At 37.5% G+C, this 25,707-nt stretch overlaps 1 protein-coding gene across 1 annotated transcript; it reads left to right on the top strand.

Moving 5' to 3' along the window:
* Window positions 1-229: 229 nt before the first annotated feature.
* Window positions 230-13,340, top strand: LOC111910165 (cyprosin). The gene is made up of 7 exons (XM_023905941.1): window positions 230-368; window positions 1,007-1,101; window positions 1,195-1,239; window positions 4,722-4,850; window positions 8,231-8,270; window positions 8,365-8,432; window positions 13,053-13,340. The coding sequence occupies exons 1-7, from the start codon at window positions 230-232 to the stop codon at window positions 13,338-13,340; spliced, it is 804 nt and encodes a 267-aa protein (XP_023761709.1).
* Window positions 13,341-25,707: the final 12,367 nt, after the last annotated feature.

Genomic DNA, 25,707 nt, shown 5'->3' with positions numbered 1-25,707 from the left:
TTTTACCTAATTCTCTTTGATTTCAGTTTAAAAATAATGCATAAGTTTTTTTTAATTTACTTTAAACACCAAAGTCGACATACAATGATTTGATTCACGATTGACTTCATTGGACTTTGAACAACAACCAAGAAAGAGAAACGACGGAGGGAGACGTTGAAGCAAGCAAACAAAGGGGAAACAAGGATCTAAAAATTGAACTGAATAATAAAAGTTATTGGAACACCAAATGGATGGAGTAGCTGAAGGACTGTGGGAATTAGTGGATTTGCATGAGAATAATGGCGAAATTATGAAATCAGTCAAGCGTATTGAAACCATTTATCAAAACACTGTATCGTTTCTTCCTGTTATTGAATTCAAAACTCGTCTGAGAATCGCTACTATGCTCCTCAAGCACTCACACAACGTTAATTATGCTAAATCTCACCTTGAATGATACGTTAGTCAAATATTCCCTCCTCCACTTAAATTGATTTAATATGCGTTGGTTCATGTTCAGTTTGCCAATCTTCCGAAGTCTAATTTAGCTATGATGTTTTGAAACTTTCCGAACTTCATGAAGTTTTGGAAATTTATTTTTGTTCAGTTTGTTGTACCATTTCTACACACAAAAAAACTTGTTATGGTGCTAGCTTGGTTATCCTGTATTTACTAAAAATGGGTACCGCAGTTGGTACCTGGTTACTTATATTGAATTTAGGCAATGATAAGGTGGAGTATTCAGCACTATGTTTTTTTCCATAATTCAAGACAATGCATTAATCATCACTTATTCTTTACAGAAACTACTCCTAAATTCCATCCTCTCATGCTAGCCCTAAACTACAAACTAACACATGGATTAAATTGAGCAGTTGCATTCTAGGTGTTTGATGAAATGCCTAAGTTAAACCATCATTTATGTTTTGCCCTTGTATCCAAACTAATTAAATAATGATCACCCTAAAGTATGGTTTGTGATATTACTATTACTGATGCTTAAGATCTTGCGATTTTCATCCAGGGAAATCTGTTGCAATTAAACATGGAACTGGTGCTATCTCTGATTTCTATAGCCAAGACACTATAAAACTTGGTGATTTTACTATCAAGGAACAGGTAAAGACCAAAGATTAAGAAATTATGCATCTTTTTATTAAATTTTCTTCATTTTAACAATTATTGAATTACCATTTCAAAATTTCATTGAAGCAACTAAAGATCCTCGAATCACTTTTGTTGCAGCAAAGTTTGATGGTATTCTTGGCTTTGGGTTTCAAGAAATCTATGTTAGGGGTGCTCTTCCTATTTATTACATCACTCACTTTCCAAAATTTTTCTTGGAGTAAATTACATTTCTGCCCCTAAGTTTGTTCAAAGGTTTTAGTATTGGTTCCAGATAGTTCTCTACTGAAATGTTGGTGCCTCTGTGAGTCTGTTCAATAGTAAACGAAAACTATTTGGGACTAAAACTGTAATTTTGAACAAACACAGGGACCAAAATGTATTTTTTTAATGTTTGATGATTGGTACAACATGGTTGTGACAACCCGTTATTTCCTGTTAATAAAACTCTAAACTACAAGTATGTTTATTTAACACATATGCAAGATTAGGGAAAACCATGTTGTAATAGGATAGTATAAACTTCATACTTAACATAGACTTATACTAAAACAAATCAAATGTATACTAGTTCAAAGTTAAGGGGTTATACTTGAATAAATCAAACGTTTGAAAAGGGTAGGATTTGTTTACGGTTTTGGGATTCAAAACCCAAAACCCAAATTGTAAACACCTTAATGAATCCAGGCAAAACCTTGAACACCCTTAAGGGTGTAAACCAAATCCTTAAACTCCAAAAGGTGAAAGCTTAGGCGGTGAACACTTCTCCTTAGTGGACTTTTGGGGCGAAAACTCTATAAGGAGCCCATTAGGATCCAAAAACCCAAGCCATGGCCTAACTACAATCCGTAAACACCCCTTATATATAAGTGTTCTAGGTGTAAACACTTTCATTTATATCATTTTCAACCGTGAACCACTTCAAGATTCTCTCAAACTTCACCCGTAAACAGCCCCATTTTCTCTTAATCTTCAAGTGTTTACGCTCTTATTCCTTCAAAACTTCATAATTTCCATCAAGAACATTCAAGATCATCTTCAAATCTTCAAGTGGCCTTCAATTCTTCATAAGTATTTAAGATCCAACCGTGAACCCCATTCCTTCCTACCGTAAACCCTTATTTTCATCCGAAAACTCCATTTCCACATTTCCAATTAATTTCCAATTTAATTGCAAGTCTTCCTTATAATTAAATTATTATTTAACACATTATTTAAATTAATATTATTATTAATTTAAATGCGACGTCGAATATAAATATTTTAGGATAACGTTATTAGCGCGTACGCTTACTCGGGGGATCGTCTTTACAAGTCGCTAATTCCGGCAAACGCACATTCAAGGTGAGTACATACCCCTAAATTTTCAATGTTTTTAATATTTTTAGGGGGGGGGGGATACAAGTAAAACACAAGGACTTTTGTGTTTATGCAAACACTTTTAAACCTTTATAATTATTTCAAAACGAGCATTCGATACACTTCTAAAATATTTTATATATTTTAACCCTTTTGTAATATGTCGAGCATAAGCGTATTTTAATTTCATACAATTAGATTGCAAATGTTTTCAGTACATCACAGAACATTACGAATAAAATATAATTGGTATAGTTTGGGAATCTCTACACTATTTTGCTAAGTACAATACACAGAATCAAAACATTTATTCAAACTATAATAGGTATAGTTTGGGAAACACCACTCTAATACATTAGTACAAGAACACACTACAAAATAATTATTTAAATATAATTATTTTATATTACACGTACATTACTACAAGGTTATACATACATATTCAAATACCAAAAAAAGACCACTACACTACACTATACGTAAACTAGTTAATACAGGGTTGTGGGGCACTACTTGGTTGTACCCATCAGGGTACGATATCTAAGTCCTATAAAGTATAACCAGAGTCTCTTGGAGGGAGAGATTGAGTTTGTGTATACATCTATACGGGACTGACAATCCCATGCCCCGACTGCTAGTTGCAGTTGTCATCTCATTCGGACGCCTGAAGAACGTCGTAGAGGCAATCTGTCATTTTAGCGTGGTTATATGAAACTCACAACACTATTCTAACACACATGTTTATGGTATTAACATAACTTCAATGGTTTTATATTATTTAAATAAAACTATAGTACTCTATGGTACACTACTTTACACTACAGCTGGGGTATCCATATATTCATACAAGGTTTTCACACAAATACTACAAGAATGCACTACTTTACACTACAACTGGCGGTAACATGTCATACATACAAGGATTGTTTTACAAATGTAGATACAAAACACTATTTTCTAGTAATATGTGTGCCACTAGAACATACATTTTTCAAGGAATATACATGACTACATAACATTCGTTATAGAAAATATTGGATTTTCTGGAGAAACTTACTAGCATATTCTAAATACAAAGACGATTTTTCCATCACTAAAACATACTTATGAACTCACCAACTTAAATGTTGATACACTTTTAAAACCCCTTGTATTCTTAGGGAACCGATAAGACCGGTACACCCGCAAGAATTTTGAGAAGACGGAGCTTTCTAAAGTCGTGTCTTTCATACTTTCATTATACCTTTGATGTCATATAAACAATGTTATGAACAAATGTAAATACTTTACTTTATCAATGTAATTGTTGTGTTTGCTTTGATTACTATTATGCAATTGTTGTGATACTATACATGATGTCCTCCACCGCCGAACGTTTCTGCTGTTCCAGTTTGGCGATGTGACAGATTGGTATCAGTGCATTGTTTATAGTGAACTAAGTATATCAAACCTTACATGATATAAAACTATAAACACTAAGGGGCCAAAGCACTCTGAACAAAAAGTATACTTTTAAGATCTAAGTGTTTTATAAGAAGTATACTAACACTACATACACACTAGAAACAGTATCACAGTAAGAACTACATAAAATTATTTGGGATAAGTTGGACAACATAGTTAAACCTGAATAGTTATGTAATCATATCTGGGGTAAATATAACCTGATCAACTATATTTATCCAAGATATGACCAACATGTGTTTGGGAGTGACTGTGGTGTTGCGACAAGTCCAAAACTTACCAAACTACATACAAGAGAAATACTAGAACCGAACATACATTTAAAATACTATAGGAGTATTTTATAGCACTACAATACTAGAGCCAAACACATGAAAACAAAGAACTATTGCTAATAGATTTATGATTACTAAGTGTATACATATAAGCTATATATAAAAAATATCTTATAGACTTAGAATATGTTATTTAACTTTACTTCTTGTTCCTTGTTTGGTTGTGGACTTAGAGTAGGATTACTTAATCGAAGGTCTATTTAGTCTTAGTTATATATAACTTGTGTACACTATGTGATTATAAGGGGATCAGGCACAAATCACATCGTACAAAATTTCATTCCAAGTGTTGCTATAAATTTCATGGCGATTGCTTACTTGTATTAAGTAGACTTCTACTGTAAATCGCTTGATAGAACACTTTAACAATCAGGATAAGATATACACTGTTCAATATCACCTGACTCCTGACCACTATAAAGGACTTATCATCTATTTTCTCTTAAATTATTCTAGAGAAAGATGCCTCCAAAGAATTCCAACAAAAAGAACAACAATCCACCACCATCGCCGCCACCTCCTCAGTACGATCCTACTGTATTCCAAGCAGCAATTATAGCCGTCGTGGCTGCCGCAGTGTCACAGGTTAACGCAAGTGTCACAAGCGGGACGGGCAGTGGTGCCAACCCTTCCAATCAGGGGGATAGTCTAGGAAACCCGAGGGAGTGTTCCTACAAGGAATTCACTAATGCCAAACCTCGCTCTTTCGATGGCACTGGAGGTGTCATTTCCCTAACGCGTTGGTTCGAGAAGACCGAATCAATCTTTGAGATCTGTGCGTGCCCCGAGATGAGCAAAGTAAAGTTCACAGCATGCACCTTCACTGATAGAGCCCTAACTTGGTGGAACAGCTAAGTCAAATCCCTAACCCTCCCGGTGTCTAATGCTATGAGTTGGGATGATTTGAAGGAACTGATTCTGGCTAAATATTGCCCGCAGGGCTAGATGCAAAAACTAGAGCATGAGCTCTAGAATCTGAAGATGAAGGGTTCCGACGTTGCTGCTTAAATTGCTAGGTTCAGTGACCTGGCCCTTCTGTGTCCCAGGATGGTCATCCCGAAGAACAAGAAAGTTGAAAGACACATATGGGGATTGACACCCCCAACTCAAAGGAATGTCTTAGCTGCTAAACCACTCACATTTGACAGTGCCAAGCGTCTGGCACAGACACTAATAGATCACGGGGATGGCTAAGACTCTGCAACAGTCGTTCCTGAACAACCCAAGGAGGGTACAACAAGAAAAAGTTCTGGAACAAACGTAATAGCCAATCTTCGCAAGAACCCCCAAGAAACGACAAACAGTGGCAGTCTATGCTGCTACCACTCTTGCTGTTGTTCCCGCTACTCAAGCCCCTCCTAGTCGATATGTTGGGAACCTTCTGAAGTGCAATAAATGCAATTTCCATCATCATGGGCCTTGTCGGGAATTGCAGTGCACTAATTGTAACAGAAAAGGGCACACGACCCATTTCTGCAAGGCACCAGCACAACCAACCAACCAGACCCCCAGAGCCGGGATAGGCCAAGCCTGTTATGGGTGTGGTGAAACCGGAAATTGCAAGAGAAATTGCCCTAAGGAAAGAGATGATGGCAACACCGGGAGAGTGCTAGCCTTGGGCCAAGAGGAGGCAATTGCAGACCCTACCGAAGTTACAGGTTCGTTCCTCCTCAACAACTCTTATGCATGCATCCTCTTTGATAGTGGTGTAGAGAGGAGCTTTATTAGTCATAAATTCAAACACTACTTAGACAGAAATCCTAACCACTAAACGAAACGTTCATTGTCGAAATGGCTAACGGAAAGAAAGAGAGCACTAACGACATATTCATAGGTTGTACCCTCACTCTAAACGACTATTTCTTTCCAATCGATCTTATGTCGGTTTCCATAAAAAGCTTCGATGTCATCATCAGCATGGATTGGCTAAGTCCTAATCATGCTGATATCCTTTTCTACGAAAAAGCCATTCGCCTCAATCTGCCAAATGACGAAGCCCTTGTTATCTATGGCGACAAACCCAGTACTAATCTTCGCATCATCTTTTGCATCAAAGCCCAAAAATACCTGCGAAAGGAGTGTCACACATTCCTAGCCCATGTAGTCTATGAAAAACAAGAAGTTAAAGACTTCGAGAGCATGCCCAAAGTCTGTAACTTTCCTAATATCTTCCCTGAAGATCTTCCAGGAGTTCCTCCTGAGCGCCAAGTCAGTTCCGAATCGACTTAATTCCTGGGGCTAGCCCCGTAGCCAAATCCCCGTATCGTCTAGCTCTAACGGAAATGCAAGAATTATCCAGCCAACTCAACAAACTACTCAGTAAAGGATTCATTCGATCGAGCTTCTCACTCAAGGGAGCACCGATCTTGTTCGTTAAGAAGAAGGATAGATCTTTCCGAATGTGCATAGATTACCACGAATTAAACAAACTCACTATTAAGAACTGATACACTTCTAAAATATTTTATATATTTTAACCCTTTTGTAATATATCGAGCATAAGGGTATTTTACTTTCATACGATTAGATTGAAAATGTTTTCAGTACATCATAGAACATTATGAATAAACTATAATTGGTATAGTTTGGGAATATCTACACTATTTTGCTAAGTACAATACACAAAATCAAAACATTTATTCAAACTATAATAGGTATAGTTTGGGAAACACCACTCTACTACATTGGTACAAGAATACACTACTAAATAATTATTTAAAGATAATTATTTTATATTACAAGTACATTACTACAAGGTTATACATACATATTCAAATACTAGAATAGACCACCACACTATGCTATATGTAAACTAGTTAATACATGATTGTGGGGCATTACTTTGTTGTACCCATCACGGTACGGTATCTAAGTCCTATAAAGTATAACCTGAGTCTCCTGGAGGGAAAGCGTGAGTTTTTTTATAAATCTATATGGGACTGACAATCCCATGCCCTGACTGCTAGCTACAGTTTTTGGGGTAACAAATGTCATCTCATTCGGACGCTTGAAGAACATCGTAGAGGCAATCTGTCATTTTAGCATGATTATATGAAACTCACAACAGTATTCTAACACATGTTTACGGGATTAACACAACTTCAATGGTTTTATATTATTTAAATAAAACTATAGTACTCTATGGTACACTATTTTACACTACAACTGGGGTATCCAGATATTCATACAAGGTTTTCACAGAAATACTATAAGAATGCACTACTTTACACTACAACTGGCGGTAACCTGTCATACATACAAGGATTGTTTTACAAATACAGATACAAAACACTATTTTCTAGTAATAAGTGTGCCATTAGAGCATACATTTTTCAAGGAATATACATGACTACATAACATTCGCTATAGAGAATATTGGATTTTCTGGAGAAACATACTAGCATATTCCAAAAACAAAGACGAGTTTTGCATCACTAAAAAATACTTATGAAATCACCAAATTAAATGTTGATACACTTTTAAAATCACTTGTATTCTTAGGGAACCGATAAGACAGGTACACCCGCAAGAATTTTGAGAAGACGGAGCTTTATAAAGTCGCGTCTTTCATACTTTTGTTATACCTTTTGATGTCATATAAACAATGTTATGGACAAATGTAAATACTTTACTTTATCAATATAATGGTTGTGTTTGATTTGATTACTATTATGCAATTGTTGTGATACTGTACATGACATCCTCCGCCGTCGAACGTTTCCGTCGTTCCAGTTTGGGGGTGTGATAATGGTTGACCAAGGTCTTGTTTATAAACGTATGTTTTCATTTTGGCTTTATCAAAATATTAAAGATAATGAAGGAGGTGAACTTGTGTTTGGTGGTGTTGACCCTAATCATTTAAGAGTTGCATACGCTTATGTCCCTTTTACTATTCATTATATTCATTTTCAATTTTTATTTTTTATAAAAATTTATTACTTATTTTGTTGTTTTTCTTGTTATAGTTTGAAATGTATGACGTCTTTATTAGTAACAAAACTACTGGTAAATTTGTGGCATTCTTTTATCCTTTCTAATATGTAAATTGTGTTTTTATAGTTTCTGATTATCATAATTTCTATTTTTTCCCTTTTTTTAGGATTTTGCGCCAATGGTTGTGCAACAATTGCTGATTTTGGAACCTTTTTTGGCTGGTCCAACGGTATTGTAACACTCTAAAAATTCAAGTGAATTTAAACTTTTCAAAAACCACCCAGTTTCATTAAGTAATTACAAAAAGGTTTTCAATACATTTATTATCAGAGTATTCCCAGAACCATATCATAAAACAAGAACATGAGGAGCGGTACGATCACGCCTTCGCCTTGCCACGGTCTCCTGAAGTACCTGAAAAACATTAAACCACAACTGTAAGCCCGAAAGCTTAGTGAGATACCCCCAAAATACCAACCACATATACCACACATAACATGTCATATCATAACAGAACACATAATAGCCATGCACTTCGGGTCTACTGTGTGACTGGTCCGCCGTACCGGGCCTTCAGTCCACCTGGTCCACACTTCGAGTCTAGCCATATACATCGAGTCTACAGTGTGATTGGTCCGCCTGCACCGGGCCTTCAATCCACCTGGTTCACTCTCTGATTCTACAGTATGACTCGTCCGCCCACACCGGGCCTTCAGTCGTCCGGGTCCACTCTCCGAGCCTCAGCACATCTGGTTCGCCCTCTTGGATACCAACAGCCTATCCGGACCGCTCGCTGGGCCTTTGGGATAACCGGTCCACCCTCGATATGTTGGCCTACAACACAAAGCAGGACCCACCTCAACCCAACCCCAGTCCAACAACCATGTGCACATAAACATACAATCATATAACAATACGCATCCAATCAAACCGATCTAGCAGATCACATAACATAACATCATCCCAACCAGGATACCGACCTAACCGGTCACTAGCATAGCATCATCATATATACCAGGATACCGACCTTAACCAGGTCTCTAACATATACCATCCTAACTAACAGGATGCAAACATAGCAAAGCAATAACGTAACAACGATACCCGAATTACAATCCGATAAATGGCCGACCTTGGTGCCTTAGACACTGTTGATATAATGAGGATAACTCACCTCGCAACTGCTGACTAAACAGATAAGATCGCGCTGCTCCAACTTCCGACACGAACTCCACCACTGATCAATACCAAAACACTGAAGTAAATTAATACCAATAATTACCAAAATACCCTTGGAAGTCAACCGGTTAACCCTTGGTCAAAGTCAAAGTCCTCAGTCAAAGTCAACCTTCCTGACTGACTCTACTCGCCGAGTCAACCCGCTGACTCGTCGACTCCCTATACTCAGAACTCCCAATCTGCGACTCAACTCGCTGAGTCGCCTCAAGACTCGCCGAGTCCAACAAACTCTGCGTCCATTCCCACTCAACTCACCGTGTCGTCCCTCGACTCACCGATTCACAGCTCAACCCAAAAAGGTTAGGACTCCACGACCAAACTCGCGGAGTCCAAGGCAACATTCAACCTACTCGCCGAGTTGTTCTTCCAACTCGTCGAGTTCCTGCCCATCTTCATCCAACTCGACGAGTTCACCCATGTGACTCGCCAAGTACATCTAGTTCTTAATCCATACAGTGGCTTTCCAAGCCATGCAGGGGCTCCAATCCATAGATCTACTCTCCTACAAGCCACCCATCACGTAAAGTGGCAAACTTTACGTGAATCCAAAGAGATCTAAGCCATACACACTCTTAGGCTAGGGTTTGGGACAATAAAGCTTCAGCCACAACTCAAGAACATGGACTTTATGATCTTCTGGACCATCTCAAGTCCAGATCTGAGGTAGCAACCTCAGATCCAACCTCCAAACCCGAAATAACTCTAGAAATGCCCCAAAAATTTAAGCAACAAAGGATCAAGGAGCTTAAGCAATAGATTATTGCCTCAAAAGAAATCTCCAACTGAAGAATGAACCAAATCCTTGCAAAGCCCCTTGCTCCAATCTTCTTTCTCTTCAATTTCCTTCCAAGATTCCCTCCTCCAAGGCTCTAATCTCTCACCAAGGAAAGCTCACACGAATCTAGGGTTTCTGGAACCTAAAGGGAAGGTAAAGAGGCTGGGGAAGAGGTGTTATGCTCTTTATATATGGCACAACTCCAGAGATTATGGTTTTCTCCATACAACACCAACTCGCCGAGTCCACCTATGCGACTCGCCGAGTTGGTCACTTAACACGTGGCCCGAAACGCGACTCGACTCGCCGAGTCCCCTCATCGACTCGCCGAGTCTACCTTCTTATTTACACTTTAGCCGTCCAACTATACTTCTGAATTTCCGGGATGTTACAGGTATGTATAGTTTACTCTTTCCAAGGGTAAAATAGACATTCATACACATTCAGACATGCCTATTTTTTCGGTAGAACCTCTTTTTTAGGTTGTTGTTACTAAAATCAATCAAGCTATTGGTGCTCATGGATTAATGAGCCAACAATGCAAGGCAGTGGTCGAGCAATATGAAAACTCTATAATTGATATGCTCTTATATGAGGTACCTTTTTTTTAATTTTCATTTTTTATACACACAATTACAAAAAAATACTGGTTTAATTTCAATATTTTGTAGGAAAAACCTAAGAAAATATGCTTCTAGTTGAAGTTATGTATGTTCGAAGACTCTCATGACACTAAGCCAATTTCACACTTCTTTTACAATTATATTTATTTTAGTTATTCATATTATTGTTATCTGTAACATCAAAAATAACATTCAATTTCTTTTACAATTATAATTAAATCATGATCATCCTAAACTATCATTCACGTTTGAAGGTTCGTTACAAATTAATTATAAAACTTAATGTAACATTAAAATAATGTTACTATGTAATTAAATGGCTTATGTATATAGTTATTCATATGCATATGCATATATTTATTCTTATGCATATACTTATGCATATGCATTTACTTATTATAATGCATACTCTTATTATTATGCATATGCATATACTTATTCTTATTCATATACTTATTATTATGCACATGCATATATCATATACTTATTGTTATGCATATGCATATATGTACACATAATCATGTGTATTTAATTGCCAAATGCATATACCTATTCTTATACATATGCATATGCATATATTTAAGTGCACATGATTATGCATTTGTATAAGTGCACATCTATATGTTAATGTATATGCATATACAGAAGCATAATCAAATGTATTTAACTGCCAAACGCATATACTTAGTCGTATACATATGCATATGCATATATGTATACTTAAGTGCACATGATTATGCATTTGTATAAGTGACACCTATATGTTCATGTATATGCATACGGATATATAGATATGCATATGGACATGCATTGGTGCACATAGATATACATATGCATATGCATCTTAAAATGTATATGTATATGCATCTTAAGATGTATATACATATGCATATGTTCATGCATATACATTTCATATGTATATATATATATATATATATATATATATATATATATATATATATATATGCACATATAATGCTTATGCATATTTTTATGCATATGCATATACACATGTATATGCACATACTTATTCTTATGCATAGCATATCCATATACTTATTATTATGAATATGCATATATTTATTATTATGCAATGAATATACATATACTTATAATAATAATAATAATAATAATAATAATAATAATAATAATAATAATAATAATAATAATAATAATTATTATTATTATTATTATATATGCATATACATATACATATACACACACACACACACACACACATATATATATATATATATATATATATATATATATATGCATATACTTATGAATATGTATATATCGTATACTTATTCTTATGCATATACATATACATAATAATCATATGTATTTAATTTCCTTATGCATATACTTTTTCTTATGGATATGCATGTTCATATTTATATACTTATTCATATGCATATGTATATAGTTATTCATGTGTATATGTATATGTTTACTTTTATGCATATAGAGGCGTTAAAAATGATTTTCTAATGTGCATGTACATTTGTACAAGTTTATTAAAAATGTGTGTTGGGTCTATTGTGTTTCGTCTTGGGTTCGGTTATTAGTCCAGTTTTGTCACCGGTTTGGGCCTGTCCAGCAGTGTATTTTGTTTTACGGTTTTGTATATAAGTTGCATGCATGCAATCTTATCATTAACGCTTTTATTATTATTCTATTGATTGTATTGTAAAACCCTAGCTCACCTCTACAGTGGAAGTTCTTAATCGAGCTCTGCTGAGGTGTGACTATATTGGAATCATTCAACCCTATTTTGATTCAACTCGTGTTTACATTGTTTCATTAGTCGTTTTCTATTAAGTTGTTGAAGATCTAAAACGATCTAAAGAGTTTTTCAACTCATCAATTGGTATCAGAGCATGAGACTGTGTAATCTATACGCATCTCTTCTGTCAAAGAAGGTTTCAGGGTTTTTCGCTAATATTGATCTCTGTTAGAAGTCGTCATCTTGTTGTTGACGTAGTTTTTGGATTTTGATTTTACCCTAACTTTGTTTCTAAGTCTGATCTTGAGCAGGTTTTTCACAATATCATCATGTCACATGATGATTCCAACACAAACCCTATCAATATCTCCAATAGCATTGGATCCACAACTAGGATTCCCATTCTATATACTCAGGATTACGAAGTAGGGACTCATCACTTTAAAGACTATGTGATCGGTTTTGAAGACAATGAGTATATAATCTAGGAAGCGATCACTGTAGGTCCGTCTGCTCATTCTGGCACAAACCGAATCATGAAGACTAAAAAGGAGTACAACCAACTTATGGTTGATGTTAAAGATGTTCCTCAAGATGAAAAGGATAAGTTTGTATGCAATATTAAAGCGCTTAGAATGATCAGATTTTCCCTACAGTCTGACACCTTTCGGTTGGTTAGCTCATGCACAACGGCGAAAGAGGTTTGGGACAGGTTGAAAGAGCTGTATTCTACTGATGAGGATCTTGAGCATTCAATTCAATCTCTATTGGTTTAAGAGTTTAGAGGCTTCAAGCAGAAACCTGAAGAGAAGCTTATCTAAGCCTTTGATCGCTTTAATCATCTTCTTAGCAAAATGATAAACCATGGCATAGAGAGGAAAGTTATTGAGCAGAAAGTCACATTCATGAATGGCCTAAGATCCGAATTGATGGTTGTAGTGTCTACTGTAAAGGCCCATGAACAATTCAAGGCTTACTGTGTGGCGAAGCTAGTTGGGATACTAAAGTCACATGAAGGTGCAATGACTAAAGAAACGAATATGGTTTCTAGCATGGGTTCTTTGGCCCTAATTTCCAAAGGAAAGAATGCAGTTGAAGAAGAAGAAGATTTAGATCTTTCTGAATTTGATATGACCAACGAAGAATATGCTTTGATGGTTTCAAACCCAAATAAGTTCATTCGCAGAAGGTTTCCCACCAATAAGAACCGAAACTGGCAAGGAAACTACAGTTCAGAAAAGGCAAAAGAGGAACCGAAGATCACTCCCCAGCAAGAAGAACCGAAGAAGGAGAGCAAGATGTAAAGTGACTCAGGATTTAATTGTCACTTCTGTGGAGGCAAAAACCACTTTGTCAAGGATTGTATGTTGAGGGAGATGACAGAGAAGAATGAGAGTGAAGACTACGAAGCATACTACCTGTGAAAGCTATAAGAGATTAAGAAGAAGAAAGTTGCAACAAATAACACTATGAATGTTCTTATTGTGCAGGAAAATGATGCAGATGATGAATTTAGTGGTGTTGAAGTCTGGTCTACTGACTCAGAGGATGAAGAAGTGAGAAAGCCTACACATGGAAGGGCTTTTGTGGCGAAAGAAGATGAATATGCTGCTGAAGGAAAGTGTTTGATGGTGATAGCTGGAGTGTTACAGATGAGGGGTTACACCACTGATGGGGGTCAAGATGAAGCGAAGGAACGAGAAGACAGGTGCTTCGCTACCAAGCCTGTTGGTGAGCAGATCAATGAGTGCGACCAGTTGATCAAGAAGGTACAATCTATTCTCAAATCATTAAAAATCACTGTCACAAACTATGAAAAAGAATTGAGCGGATTAAAATCTAAATTTTCTAGTTTAAGTGGTAGTTTAACCCAAAATCGCTTCACAAATTGTAACCTAACTGATCAACTCAGCAGTGTGTCTTTGAAGAGTAAGGAGAGGCAAATGTGGATTAAGCAAAAGGAGAAAGAGTTAATTAGAATTAAGGATGAGACAATTTATTTGCAAAGGGATAATTTGAAGCTTTTAAAATAGAGAAATGTTTTTTGGTTTAATTGCTAAACGTTTATATTCCAATATCACTCAGTTGCATCTGGATTGTGAAATAGGCAGGAAAATTCACAGTATGATTCTTCCCGTCCTTGAATTAAAGGAGGATGAAATTGATGTTGATGTTTATGATTGTGAAGTTGTTGTCTCGTCTGATGAAGGTTCTCCTGGCTATAAAATTGGTCTTGAAAAATTTGAATCTTTTATCCAGTCCAAAGACCAGAAGGACATGCTTAAGAATTTATTGGACGAAAATGATAAATTGAAAATTAAGACCGAAACCATGCAGAAATTTGACTCGTTGAATGCCATGTTGAGTTCAGAAACAAAAATAAATGTTGAAAATACTTCTGATTTTGATGAGGATGATGACATGAGTGAAATATCTGTAGAAGATGAGGTAGACTGTTCTGAATTTGTCAAGAGCGAACCCGAACCTACAAAAAATCTCATTTCTAAAAACTAGTTTGAATTCGCTCGTTTGTCCCAAAATAAGTCCAAAGTTATGAAAGAAAAGGTTGTGGTGTACCAGAAGGTCCAAAGCACGCCAAATCAAGTTTATGCAGTTACCGGCGTTATATAGAAGCAAATAGTCGAACTCACAACATTAGTAAACGAAGATAATGCTGAAGGATGTGATGAATTTTTCTAGTCGGTACCAATAGACAATGCTAATGAAATGGTCGGTCTATCTGAGAAAACATCATGGAGGTTAAAGGCAGATATGTGGTAGGACCACTCAACAAGCCTACACGTTTCGATATGCCTACAACCAGTGGTACCAAAAGGATCCCAAGTGAATCAGTTAAGGTGACAAGCGAAACCTCCTCGTTAAAGAGAGAAATTCATGATGAAGGATCGAAACCGAATGTCAATGTCCATAAAGCTCCCAAACAAGTGTCTGAAAAGAAACATCAACGTAAAAGGAGATATAAGAAGAATCTCACTGAAAGGAAACAGTTAGGCAGTCCCAAAACCCAAATTACGTTCGATCAGACAAGACTTCAACCGCTAAGGATAAAGGAGTATCAAAGAATCAATCTACTTCTTGTACTCAATGCTATTCATGTAACCAAGCAAACCGAAAGGGAAGTTTCGGTCCCCAAAATAAAAGCGAAAGAAACCGAAATATTGGTTTCGGTTCTCAAATCGACAACCGAAGGGGCAGTTTTGGTTCCTCATCTACAAGTGAAAGGACCCGAAAGCAAGGTTTTGCTTGTAAAACATATTCCTCTCACTCAAAGCACAATCCTAAAGAAGATGTGAAGGGAAAAGGGAAGACATCTCAGGAGACGAAAAGAACATGAATACTAACCTAAGGAAACAAAACCAAAAGTTAGAAAACAATAAATATCCAATTCCTAAACCTAAGGTTGAAGCGTCAAAAGATAATAAAATCAAAGTTTTTACCTTCAAAAGAAAAGATGAAACAACCCTAATAAAACGAACTTACTTGGTTGATTCTTCTATTGCTATACTCTGTTATCTAAAAGGCTCACAAGGACCCAAGAAACTTTGGGTTCCTAAATCTGCTTGATTTTTGCAGGTTATGCGTGACGAGCAGTTCAACGACAAATGGTACATTGCTAGTGGCTGCTCACATTACATGACAGGGAGAAAGGAAGAGCTTGGGGAGTTTCGAGCTCTTAAGGATGGTGGTTGGGTCAAGTATGGCAAAAACTCATTTGGCACAATAAAAGGCTATGGAATGATCACAAATGGCGAATTCTCGATCAAAAAAGTGGCATACGTAAAAGGATTATAACACAATCTCATCAGTGTTTCACAACTGGTCGTGGGAACTGGACTGAAGGTTTCGTTCGATGATGAAGGGTCTGAAATAGTAGAGAAGAAGACCAAAACAGTTCTATTAAAATCCAAAAGAAAAGGCGAAATGTACCCCATTGAACCTCAATCCCATTCGAGGGAATCCAGCTGTGTGTTTGCTAACGAAAGCACACTCAGACAAAAGTTTGTTATGTTGGGTTTTGAGCATTCTAACACTCCTATGGTGTACATGCAACCCTAAATACCTTGGATCTATATTTTCTCTATTATACATGCAAATATCAAATTTCCAAGGTATTATCCTATCTAGCATATTATGAAGTACAAGTAATATAAAACTAGTAGAATTACAAACCTCTTTGTTGGTGCTTGATTCCATGGAGCTCAAGAGCCTAGTGCCCCAAATGTGACACCTCAAATGGTTCACACAACATCATTTGCACTTGGAATAACTTAGAGAGAAATCATCACTTCATGAAATCGGCTTGCCCTCCACACCTAGACTTAGTGGCCGATTTTGACAAGAATGATATGTTTATATAGTGTGACACGATTAGGGTAAACCCTAATTGTTATGGATTTCCATTTCCTTGGATCCATGGGTTCGAATACACCATGGAGCATCCATGGAGCATCCTATGGGTTTTAGCCCAACTTGATAATCCATGGAGCATTAGCCCACTATACAAGTATGGATGATTAACACAATCAACCCATATATTTAATTAGTCTTCTTTTGATCACTTAATTAATTCTAGATTAATTCTTGATCAATACTAATTAAATAATCTTATTAATATATTATAACTTATAATATATTAATAAACCTTAAGTGTTATTTCTCTCATTTTATTCTATCCAAATGCATGATGCCATGCAACCCAAATGAACCATGTCGGGTGGGGTCAAGTATATACCAATTATAGTTATGGACTTAGACAATAATCCAACATGTTATGGCACCAAAGGCTCTCGCACCTCAACTTCAAAGACATCAACAAGCTAGTTCTTGGTGATCATGTGCGAGGACTTCTAATACTCAAGTTTGATAAAGATCATCTGTGTGCTGCATGTGAAATGGGAAAGCAAAGCAGGAAAAATCATCCAACACGTGTCAACACGAAGATCATCGAACCACTTGAACTTCTGCATATAGATTTATGTGGACCTTCGGCTATTGAAAGCATTGGTGGTAACAAATATATACTAGTAATAGTATATGACTTTTCTCATTTCACTTGGGTGTTCTTTCTCAAACAGAAATCAGAGGCTACACCAAAGCTCAAGGTTTTTGTCAAGCAAATAGAGCTTCAACTACGAAAGCTGGTAAGAAATATTCGAAGTGACAATGGGTTGGAGTTCAAAAACAATGAATTTGAAGACTTTATTGTTGAAAAGGGAGTGTCTCACAAATTTTCTTCTCCCTACACTCCACAACAAAACGGTGTCCTTGAAAGGCGAAACTGCTCATTGTGTGAAGCAGCCCGAACTATGCTCACTTTCGCCTCATTGCCTTTATATTTCTGGGTTGATGCTATTGCTGCTGCTTGCTACATATAGAATAGATATCTTCTCAACAAGCATTTTTCTATTACTCCATATGAGATCTTAAACAATCGTAAGCCAAATTTCAAGTTCTTCCATGTGTTCGGTTCTAGATGCTTTATTTTTAATTCAAAGGAGCACCGAAACAAGTTTGATGTCAAAGCTGAAGAAGGGATTTTTCTTGGCTACTCATGAAACTACAAGGCATATAGGGTTCTAAACAAACGTTCCAATAAAATCGAAGAAACCTATTATGTCACCTTCGATGACAAATACGTCAAGAAGCTTCAAACAATCGAAGGTTCAATGGAGGAAAATTTTCCAACAGCTGGTCAAGTCACTGTTTCCATTTTGAATTTATTTGAGCAATAAATGTCGTTATTCAATGAACCAGAGAAATATATTCACTCTGAAGCAAAGGCAACTGACAATAAGTTTGATACCTTGAAGCAAATCATTAATGACATAGCGAAGGATATGGAAAAAGAACAACCGGGAACTACCGAACAGCCTAGTCAAAGCGAACCTCCAAAAGAAAGTTCTACATTTCAGGGGGAGGGTTCATCTTCATCTGATAACCACAAATTATCATTCCAGGGGGAGAACCCATCAACTACCATATCAACCGAACGTCCAATTGAGTGGGAGAATTCAATGCCTGAAGCCGAAACTGTCTCATCATTTGAGGGGGAGAATGCAAACACAAATGATGATGATACTCAGTCAGAATTCGAAGAAGAAGTAAATACTGAGTTGGATCCCTCCTATGATCCAAATTACCCTCCTCTCACCAAATGTACAAAAGATCATCCAAAAACCCAAATCATTGGTGATTCATTAGAAAGAGTTCTTACTCGGTCTCAACTGAAAGCGAAACAAACTGCATTATTCTCTCAAGGTAGAATTTTGAATGTTTAATTTGTTTGTCTCCAAAATTGAACCGAAGACTGTCAACACTGCACTCGATCACTCTGATTGGGTACAGACATTGCAAGACGAACTCATTGATTCCTACACCAAAGGATGCATCTGTAGTTGGACTGAAATGGGTATTTCGAAACAAAATGGAAAAAGAAGGGAATGTAATTCGTAATAAAGCAAGGCTGGTTGTGAAGGGATACTGTCAAGAAGAAGGGATAGACTACAAAGAGACCTTCGCTCTAGTAGCAAGGTTAGAATCAGTAAGAATCTTTCTGGCTTATGCTGCTCACAAGAACTTTGAAGTATATCAAATGGACATCAAGTGTGCATTTCTGAATGGAGAATTAGAAGAAATGGTGTATGTAGAGCAACCACCAAGTTTTGTGAACGAGAAGTATCCAGATCACTGCTACATTCTGGACAAGGCAGTTTATGGTCCGAAGCAAGCACCAAGAGCATGGTATGAAACATTAAATCGATTTCTAAAAATGTCAAAGTTTAAACAAGGTCTGGTTGACCCAACCTTCTTTCATAAGAAAGAGGGTGACCACCTTATGATTGTTCAAATTTATGGCGATGATATCATCTTTAGTTCCACGAATCCTGGCTTAATAGCAGAATTCAGGAAGTTGATGGAGACTAAGTTTGAAATGAGCTCAATGGGTCCAATTAACTTTTTCCTTGGCTTAAATATTAGACAGGGACCCAAAGGCATTTTTATTAATCAAGAGATTTACATGAAGACCCTGCTTGCCAAGTTTGGAATGATGGGAGACTCAAAAGTGAAGGTTCCTATGGCGTTTGGCATGAAGTTAACACCTTCTCTGGACAAACTGGTTGCTGACATGACCCTCTATCGTCAAATGATATGGCCCTTGATGTATCTAATAGCAAGTCGACCAGACATAATGTTTTCTGTTTGTTATTGTGCCAGGTTTCAAGCTAATCCATGCGAACCTCTCCTGTTGGCTGTGAAGAATATCTTTTGATATTTAAAGCGAACCTCTTCTCTCGGTCTATGGTACCCAGCAAAATCAGGGTTCTTTGTTAAGGAATTCTCTGATGCTGATCTAGGAGCATGTGGACTGGACCGAAAGAGCACTACTGGAGGATGCCATATCCTTGATGGCAAACTTGTCAACTGGCAATCGAAGAAACAAACCTGTGTGTCTCTTTCTGAAGCCGAAACAAAGTATATAGCTGCATCATCATGTACATCACAGGTCATTTGGATACAAAGACAACTTCGAGACTATGGCCTGAACATGAAGAAAATTCCATTATATTGTGACTCTGAAAGTGAAATAAGGATATGTCACAAACCAGTGCAACACTCCAAAACGAAACACATAGCACTAAGGTATCATTTTATTAAGGATCACATGGAAGACAGTAATGTCGAAATACATTTTGTAAGAACCACTGATCAATTAGCTGACATCTTTACAAAATCCTTGCCTGAAGCAAGTTTTAATAAAATCTTACAAGGCTTAGGAATGATGGAAGCTGAATCTGTACCGAAATCGCTTTCGCCTCATTAAAAGTTGGAAGTGAAATAGAGCGAACGCTCGGTCTATTTCGGGTCCTGATTTTTCGGGAACCAAAGTGAATCGAACGCTCGGTCCATTTCGCCTCATATATAATGGTGACATTTCGGTTGTATCTTTTGTACACTTTATTGTATCTTAATTTATTTTATGTTTTTCTCTTACTTTTCATAAATTTCAAAAATATTTTATTTTCTGTTTTTTTCTTTTTCAAAAAATTCCAAAACTTCAAAAATATTTTCTTTTTGTGTTTCATTTCGTTTTTTTTTTCTTTTCACCCTTAGGTTTGAAGATCACAGATGTTATACCAATTGGAGCTAGGGCAGATATGATATTTCTATCTTTGTACTAGTTAAGTGTCCCTAGAAGCATGATGATATATGTAGACTGAAGCCTCTAAGACTGTGAATGAAGCCTTAATGATTCGATCGACACCAATCGTTTCTTCCCAATTAGGCTGCTAAATTCACTCTAGTCATGAGCTACCTTACACCTCTCATTTTGAGTTAAGATTTTTCTGCTTTGTCATCCTCAAATAGTTGAGGTACTTACAACTCCTTAACCACCTTATCTTATTTCTTCATCTTGTTTAACCTCCACAATTGTAACCCTTGGGACTCTCAGCAATTAACACTGAGGTTTATGGATACACAACATCTGTGTTGATGATCTTAGATACGTTCACAACGTGCTAAGTGAAACTCAAAATCCAACACCTTAAATGAATTGACGGTGAACGCGTACACGTTCAAGCTATTACTTGTTATCTCAAGGAAATCTCTTTTTATTTTTGCATGATCTTTATGAAATTGTCTAACACCAAAACGTTTTTTCCCATAAGATCCAGTTTCATTTTTTGTTTTTGAGATTTCTTATTAATACCCAGTCACTACATAATTTATCAAACCTACTTGTTTAACACGCTACACCGGTCTCACAAGTACTTCTTCCACTTTCAATCTTAGGTCAAGTACCCATGTATGGATTGAAGCGAAAGCCACCCTAATAGCTTTATATAAAAAGATGCCTTTCAATATCTCTTTACAGGCATTTGATCATAATTCAACGGGAAACCAAACAAGCACTTTGAAGTCTCTCTTGACTTTGAAGGTAGAGATTCGTGCCCGGGATCCACTGTTTTATGTCTTCCTAGACATCACATATATCTCACAAATTATTTGCTTTATTTCTTTATCTTTGACACTATCTTGCACGAAAATCTTTGATTTTCCAAAGTCTGGTTCGGTTTCTAATAAGCTATTTTCAGAAATATAGCTTCGGTTCTCTATGATGGAACGGAGTCTTTTAAAAGAAAAAGGTTGAGTTAATTTGAAGGGTCTGGAATCTGGAACGATAAGGATGATATGAATATGGAAAGGCGCATGAATTTGAAACGATAGTTGATGTCACACCCGTCTTCACTTTTTTCAGTGTAAAGTTATCCAATCACGATTTTCTAGGCGTCGATTGAGATATTTTCACCTGTGATATGATTGCGACTTGTTTCTCTCTCCTGACTGACAGTATAAAGGGTTTTCTTAAATTACCTTTACCCTTTTACTACTCTCATACTTTTCAAAGGCGAATACTGGCGATTCTTCCTCCGCCGTTCATCATCGTCTTCATCGTGCTTCAACAATGGCAGAATCTTCTTCAGTCCAAGAAACTTCTACTCGATCGACTTTTCTCTCTATCAAGGCGAATCAGAACCTTCTGATCGATCTCACACCGTTTGCATATGATCCATATATGCTTAATGTGGTGGAATATCTAAAGTACTCTCCACTGGTTATCGCATTGACGAAGGTTGAATCAATCCTAATGTCTTTTCTCTCTCAGGTGTACTCTGCTGCAACATACGGCAAGACAAAATAGAGGGTTTTCTTTGACATTCTCGATCAAAAGACGTCGATTTCCAAGAATCGGTTTTGCTCACTGCTAAGGATTTCTTACAAAACCTCCATGGTCAACCCTGACTCCATCACCACTACTCAGCTCTTTTCAATGTTCTACAATATGGGGTATACGGAACTCCTCACGATAGTGACTAAAGTCAATAAGTCTTGCCTTCCTCCTCAATGGAATGGCCTTTTCACTCTGCTGTTCAAAGGCCTTTCTGAGAGGGTTACTGGTTCAGATGGGGCTAGCAAAATTTTCATGACACTTGTCTGTGATATTTACACTGGAATCAACATGGATTATGGATTTGTTCTTTGGATTCAGTTGGTGCAAAGTCTCTCCTCTGTTTCGTGTCATTCCGAAATCTCATGTGGAAGGTTTTGGACTATTGTTACTCATTGGTCTATAGAAAGGTTTTGATGAGTTTATAAAACTCTTGATCGATTAGATCTTATAACAGGCAAATCAAGATAGTAATAATAGTAAGACAAAAACACAAGAATGGGTCTGAATGAGTCGAATGATTTGATTAACTCAATCCTCAACAGAGCTCGACGAAGAACTTCCGCTGTAGAGGATTTTAGGGTTACAAAAGATAAGAACGTGAATGCTATCAAAATCTCTATCCAATCTTACGTTAAAGAATGCATGCAAGCATCTATAAATAATAAACCCTACAAAGAACTCACGGATGGACAGGCCCATACCGGAGACAAAACTGGACTAGCTAATGAGCCCAAAGACGCAACACTAACTGGACCTAACAATCTCCCCCTTTGCGTCAATTGGAGCGAGACTATCACTTCTTCTTGTTGGGTCCAGCTGCCGGAACCTTCTTAGTGGTATCAAACAGACGAGGGATAAGAGCGAGGATTGTCTGTCTGAAGCGAATGTACCACTGGATCATATCATCGAAGTACTTCTTGTCGTCAGCTGAGTTTTGCTTGCAACGATGAATGATACCCAAAACATGTTCCAAGCATGCAGTGGTGTATAGATGTTTGTCTGCCAAAGCGAACAGACATTTTTGGCCTTCGTTTATGGTAAACATAACAGAATTTCTTTTCGGGTCTATCTTCCCCATCTGCATCATGTTCATATCACTTGCTGAGCCAACAGGAGAAATAGTAGGCTTTTTCTTGAAGACACTAGCGATCTCCTGATCCATCTTGGCAACTTCCATGATGTAGCAGACAAGCATCCTCTTGAAGTGGTCAATGATGGGACCATATTCTGCTTCATTTGTAAGAAGGATGTTGTGCAAAATTATCCAATCGTGTGGATTCAAGTTGGGAAGATCGGCAAGCGAAATGGCATGTTCGGTCTTGGCAGAACCTCTCAGCACCTTAAACCGAACGTTCGTGAAGTTTCCTTCCCGATACGGCTTGAGGACCCGAACATTGATTATCTTCTGAGCGCTCCATGTTTGATACTGTGGTTGAGCAGCCCTCAGATAGAATTCGACCAAATCCCTTTCAACCTTTGGATGAGGATGTGGGAACTCGGCAATGTTGTCAAAGGCATGGAAGATGAAGGCCTTTCGGGTCAGTGGCATGTCGAACTGAGAATCGATAGAATTAATGCGATCTAGAGAGATCACTGGTTCGAGCCACAAGATGCTTGGGGTTTCAATTGCTTCTTTCAGCAACTTCTCAAGAGTCCATGGAGGAAAAAGAGTTTTCCTACTCTCAAGAAGGTCGTGAGCTTCTTTTATCTTTCTTTCAGCTTCTTCAGCCTCTCTAGCAACCCGAGCACTCATATCAGCGTCCTTATCTCGACCTTGCTTTTTCAAGAGATCAACAATCGTCTCTTTGTTGTCGTCACTATCTTCAGCAATTTTTTTCCCTTTGTCTTTTACACTCGAACCTAAGGCTTGGCCTGTTGGAGGAGGTTCGGTTGTTTTTTTTGCTGGAGAAGTGGGAGGAGGTTGAGATACATTCTCTCCCCATTGTTTCGGAATGGACACGAACTCAAGGAGCCCTTCAAGCTTGCTCAGGAGAGAAAGGGCAGGAGCAAGCTTTTCTGCAAGATCACGCCTCACAGAGCAGTTTAGTATCAGATCATGTGCTTCCAGGATGTTTGAAATGGCTGTGTGGACATCCGAAACACATGAAGACACAATCTCTCATTCAGATCGAAGAGATTCAATCTCCTTTTGAGAATTGGAGAGTTGAAGACTCTTGACCTTAAGAGCAGTGGTCTTTCTAGCAAGAGCGTCCATGAGAGAGTTTTCAGCAGCAAGATCTTCATGGAGCTTAGTCAGTCGCTCCTCAATCTTCGCCTTAAACGATGATGTTGGGTCGTGTTTTGTATTATGTGTTGCGTCTATTGGGCTCGTTAGCTAGTCCGTTTTTGTATCTCCGGTATGGGCCTGTCCATCCATGAGTATAATAGGGTTTATTATAAATATAGGTGCTTGCATGCATCTTAGGTTAACGATAGTAACGATAGAAAAGATAGATCAGAGAATTATTCAGAAGTTTATTATCGTTCTTGTAACCCTAAATCCTCTAAATCGGAAGTTCTTAGTCGAGCTCTGCTGAGGATTGTTTGATCTAATCATTCGACATATTTTGATCCATACTTGTCTTATTTATTGTTTTGTGTTCATCGTAATACCTATTACAAAGATCTAATCGATCTTCAAGTTTGTTTTATATTTCGGATGTCCACTCAGCCATCTCAAACATCCTCAAAGCACATGATCCCATCCTTAACTATTCTGTGAGGCGTACCCTTGCAGAGAAGCTCGCTCCCGCCATTGCCCTGTTAAGCAAAATCGAAGGGCTACTTGATTTTTTGTCCATTCCGAAACAAGGGGGAGAGAAGGAGTCTGTATCCCAACCACCTCATTCCTCAAAGGCAACTCACACTACCGAACCTCCTCCAGTAGGCCAAGCCTCCGGTTCGGGTGTGAAAGACAAAGGCAAAAATATTGCTGAGGAAGAAAAGGAAGAAGACAAAGAAACCATTGCCGACTTGTTGAAGCGTAGAAGTCGACTCAATGAGGCTGATTCCATAAGAGAGTTCTCAGCAGCCAAATCTTCTTGGAACTTTGAGAGACGCTCGTCTATGGTGGTGCGAAAGGCTGAGTTGTCGTTGGAAAGCGTTTGACGAAATGAAGCGAAGGACTTCAACTCAGTTGACACAGACGTTGTCATCTGTTGAACAATTGGTTCCAACGTAGTCTTTGCAGCATTTGCACTCTCCTGTAAAGACTTTAACAGGGAAGAGACATCAGAAAATAGTTTATCGACTTTTTCGGTCGCAGCCTGACAGGCTTTTTTTGAGGCGTCGATGGCGGAGGTTGCAGAGGCAATGGAATCTTGCTGAGCCTTAGAGAAAGCGTCAACAATCTTCTGAACTGCATCTTCGGAAAGGGATGACTGAGAAGT

The sequence above is a fragment of the Lactuca sativa genome, chromosome 5 (assembly GCF_002870075.4).
Source record: "Lactuca sativa cultivar Salinas chromosome 5, Lsat_Salinas_v11, whole genome shotgun sequence".
In the NCBI taxonomy this organism is placed as follows: domain Eukaryota; kingdom Viridiplantae; phylum Streptophyta; class Magnoliopsida; order Asterales; family Asteraceae; genus Lactuca; species Lactuca sativa.
This window is presented reverse-complemented; position numbering and strand designations above follow the sequence as displayed.

Coding starts and splice junctions, on each gene's coding strand:
- LOC111910165 (XM_023905941.1), top strand. CDS start 230: ATGGATGGAGTAGCTGAAGGACTGTGGGAATTAGTGGATTTGCATGAG. Junction 369..1,006: donor TGTTATTGAATTCAAAACTC/GTCTGAGAATCG, acceptor ATTTTCATCCAG/GGAAATCTGTTGCAATTAAA. Junction 8,433..13,052: donor TTGGCTGGTCCAACGGTATT/GTAACACTCTAA, acceptor TATATAATCTAG/GAAGCGATCACTGTAGGTCC.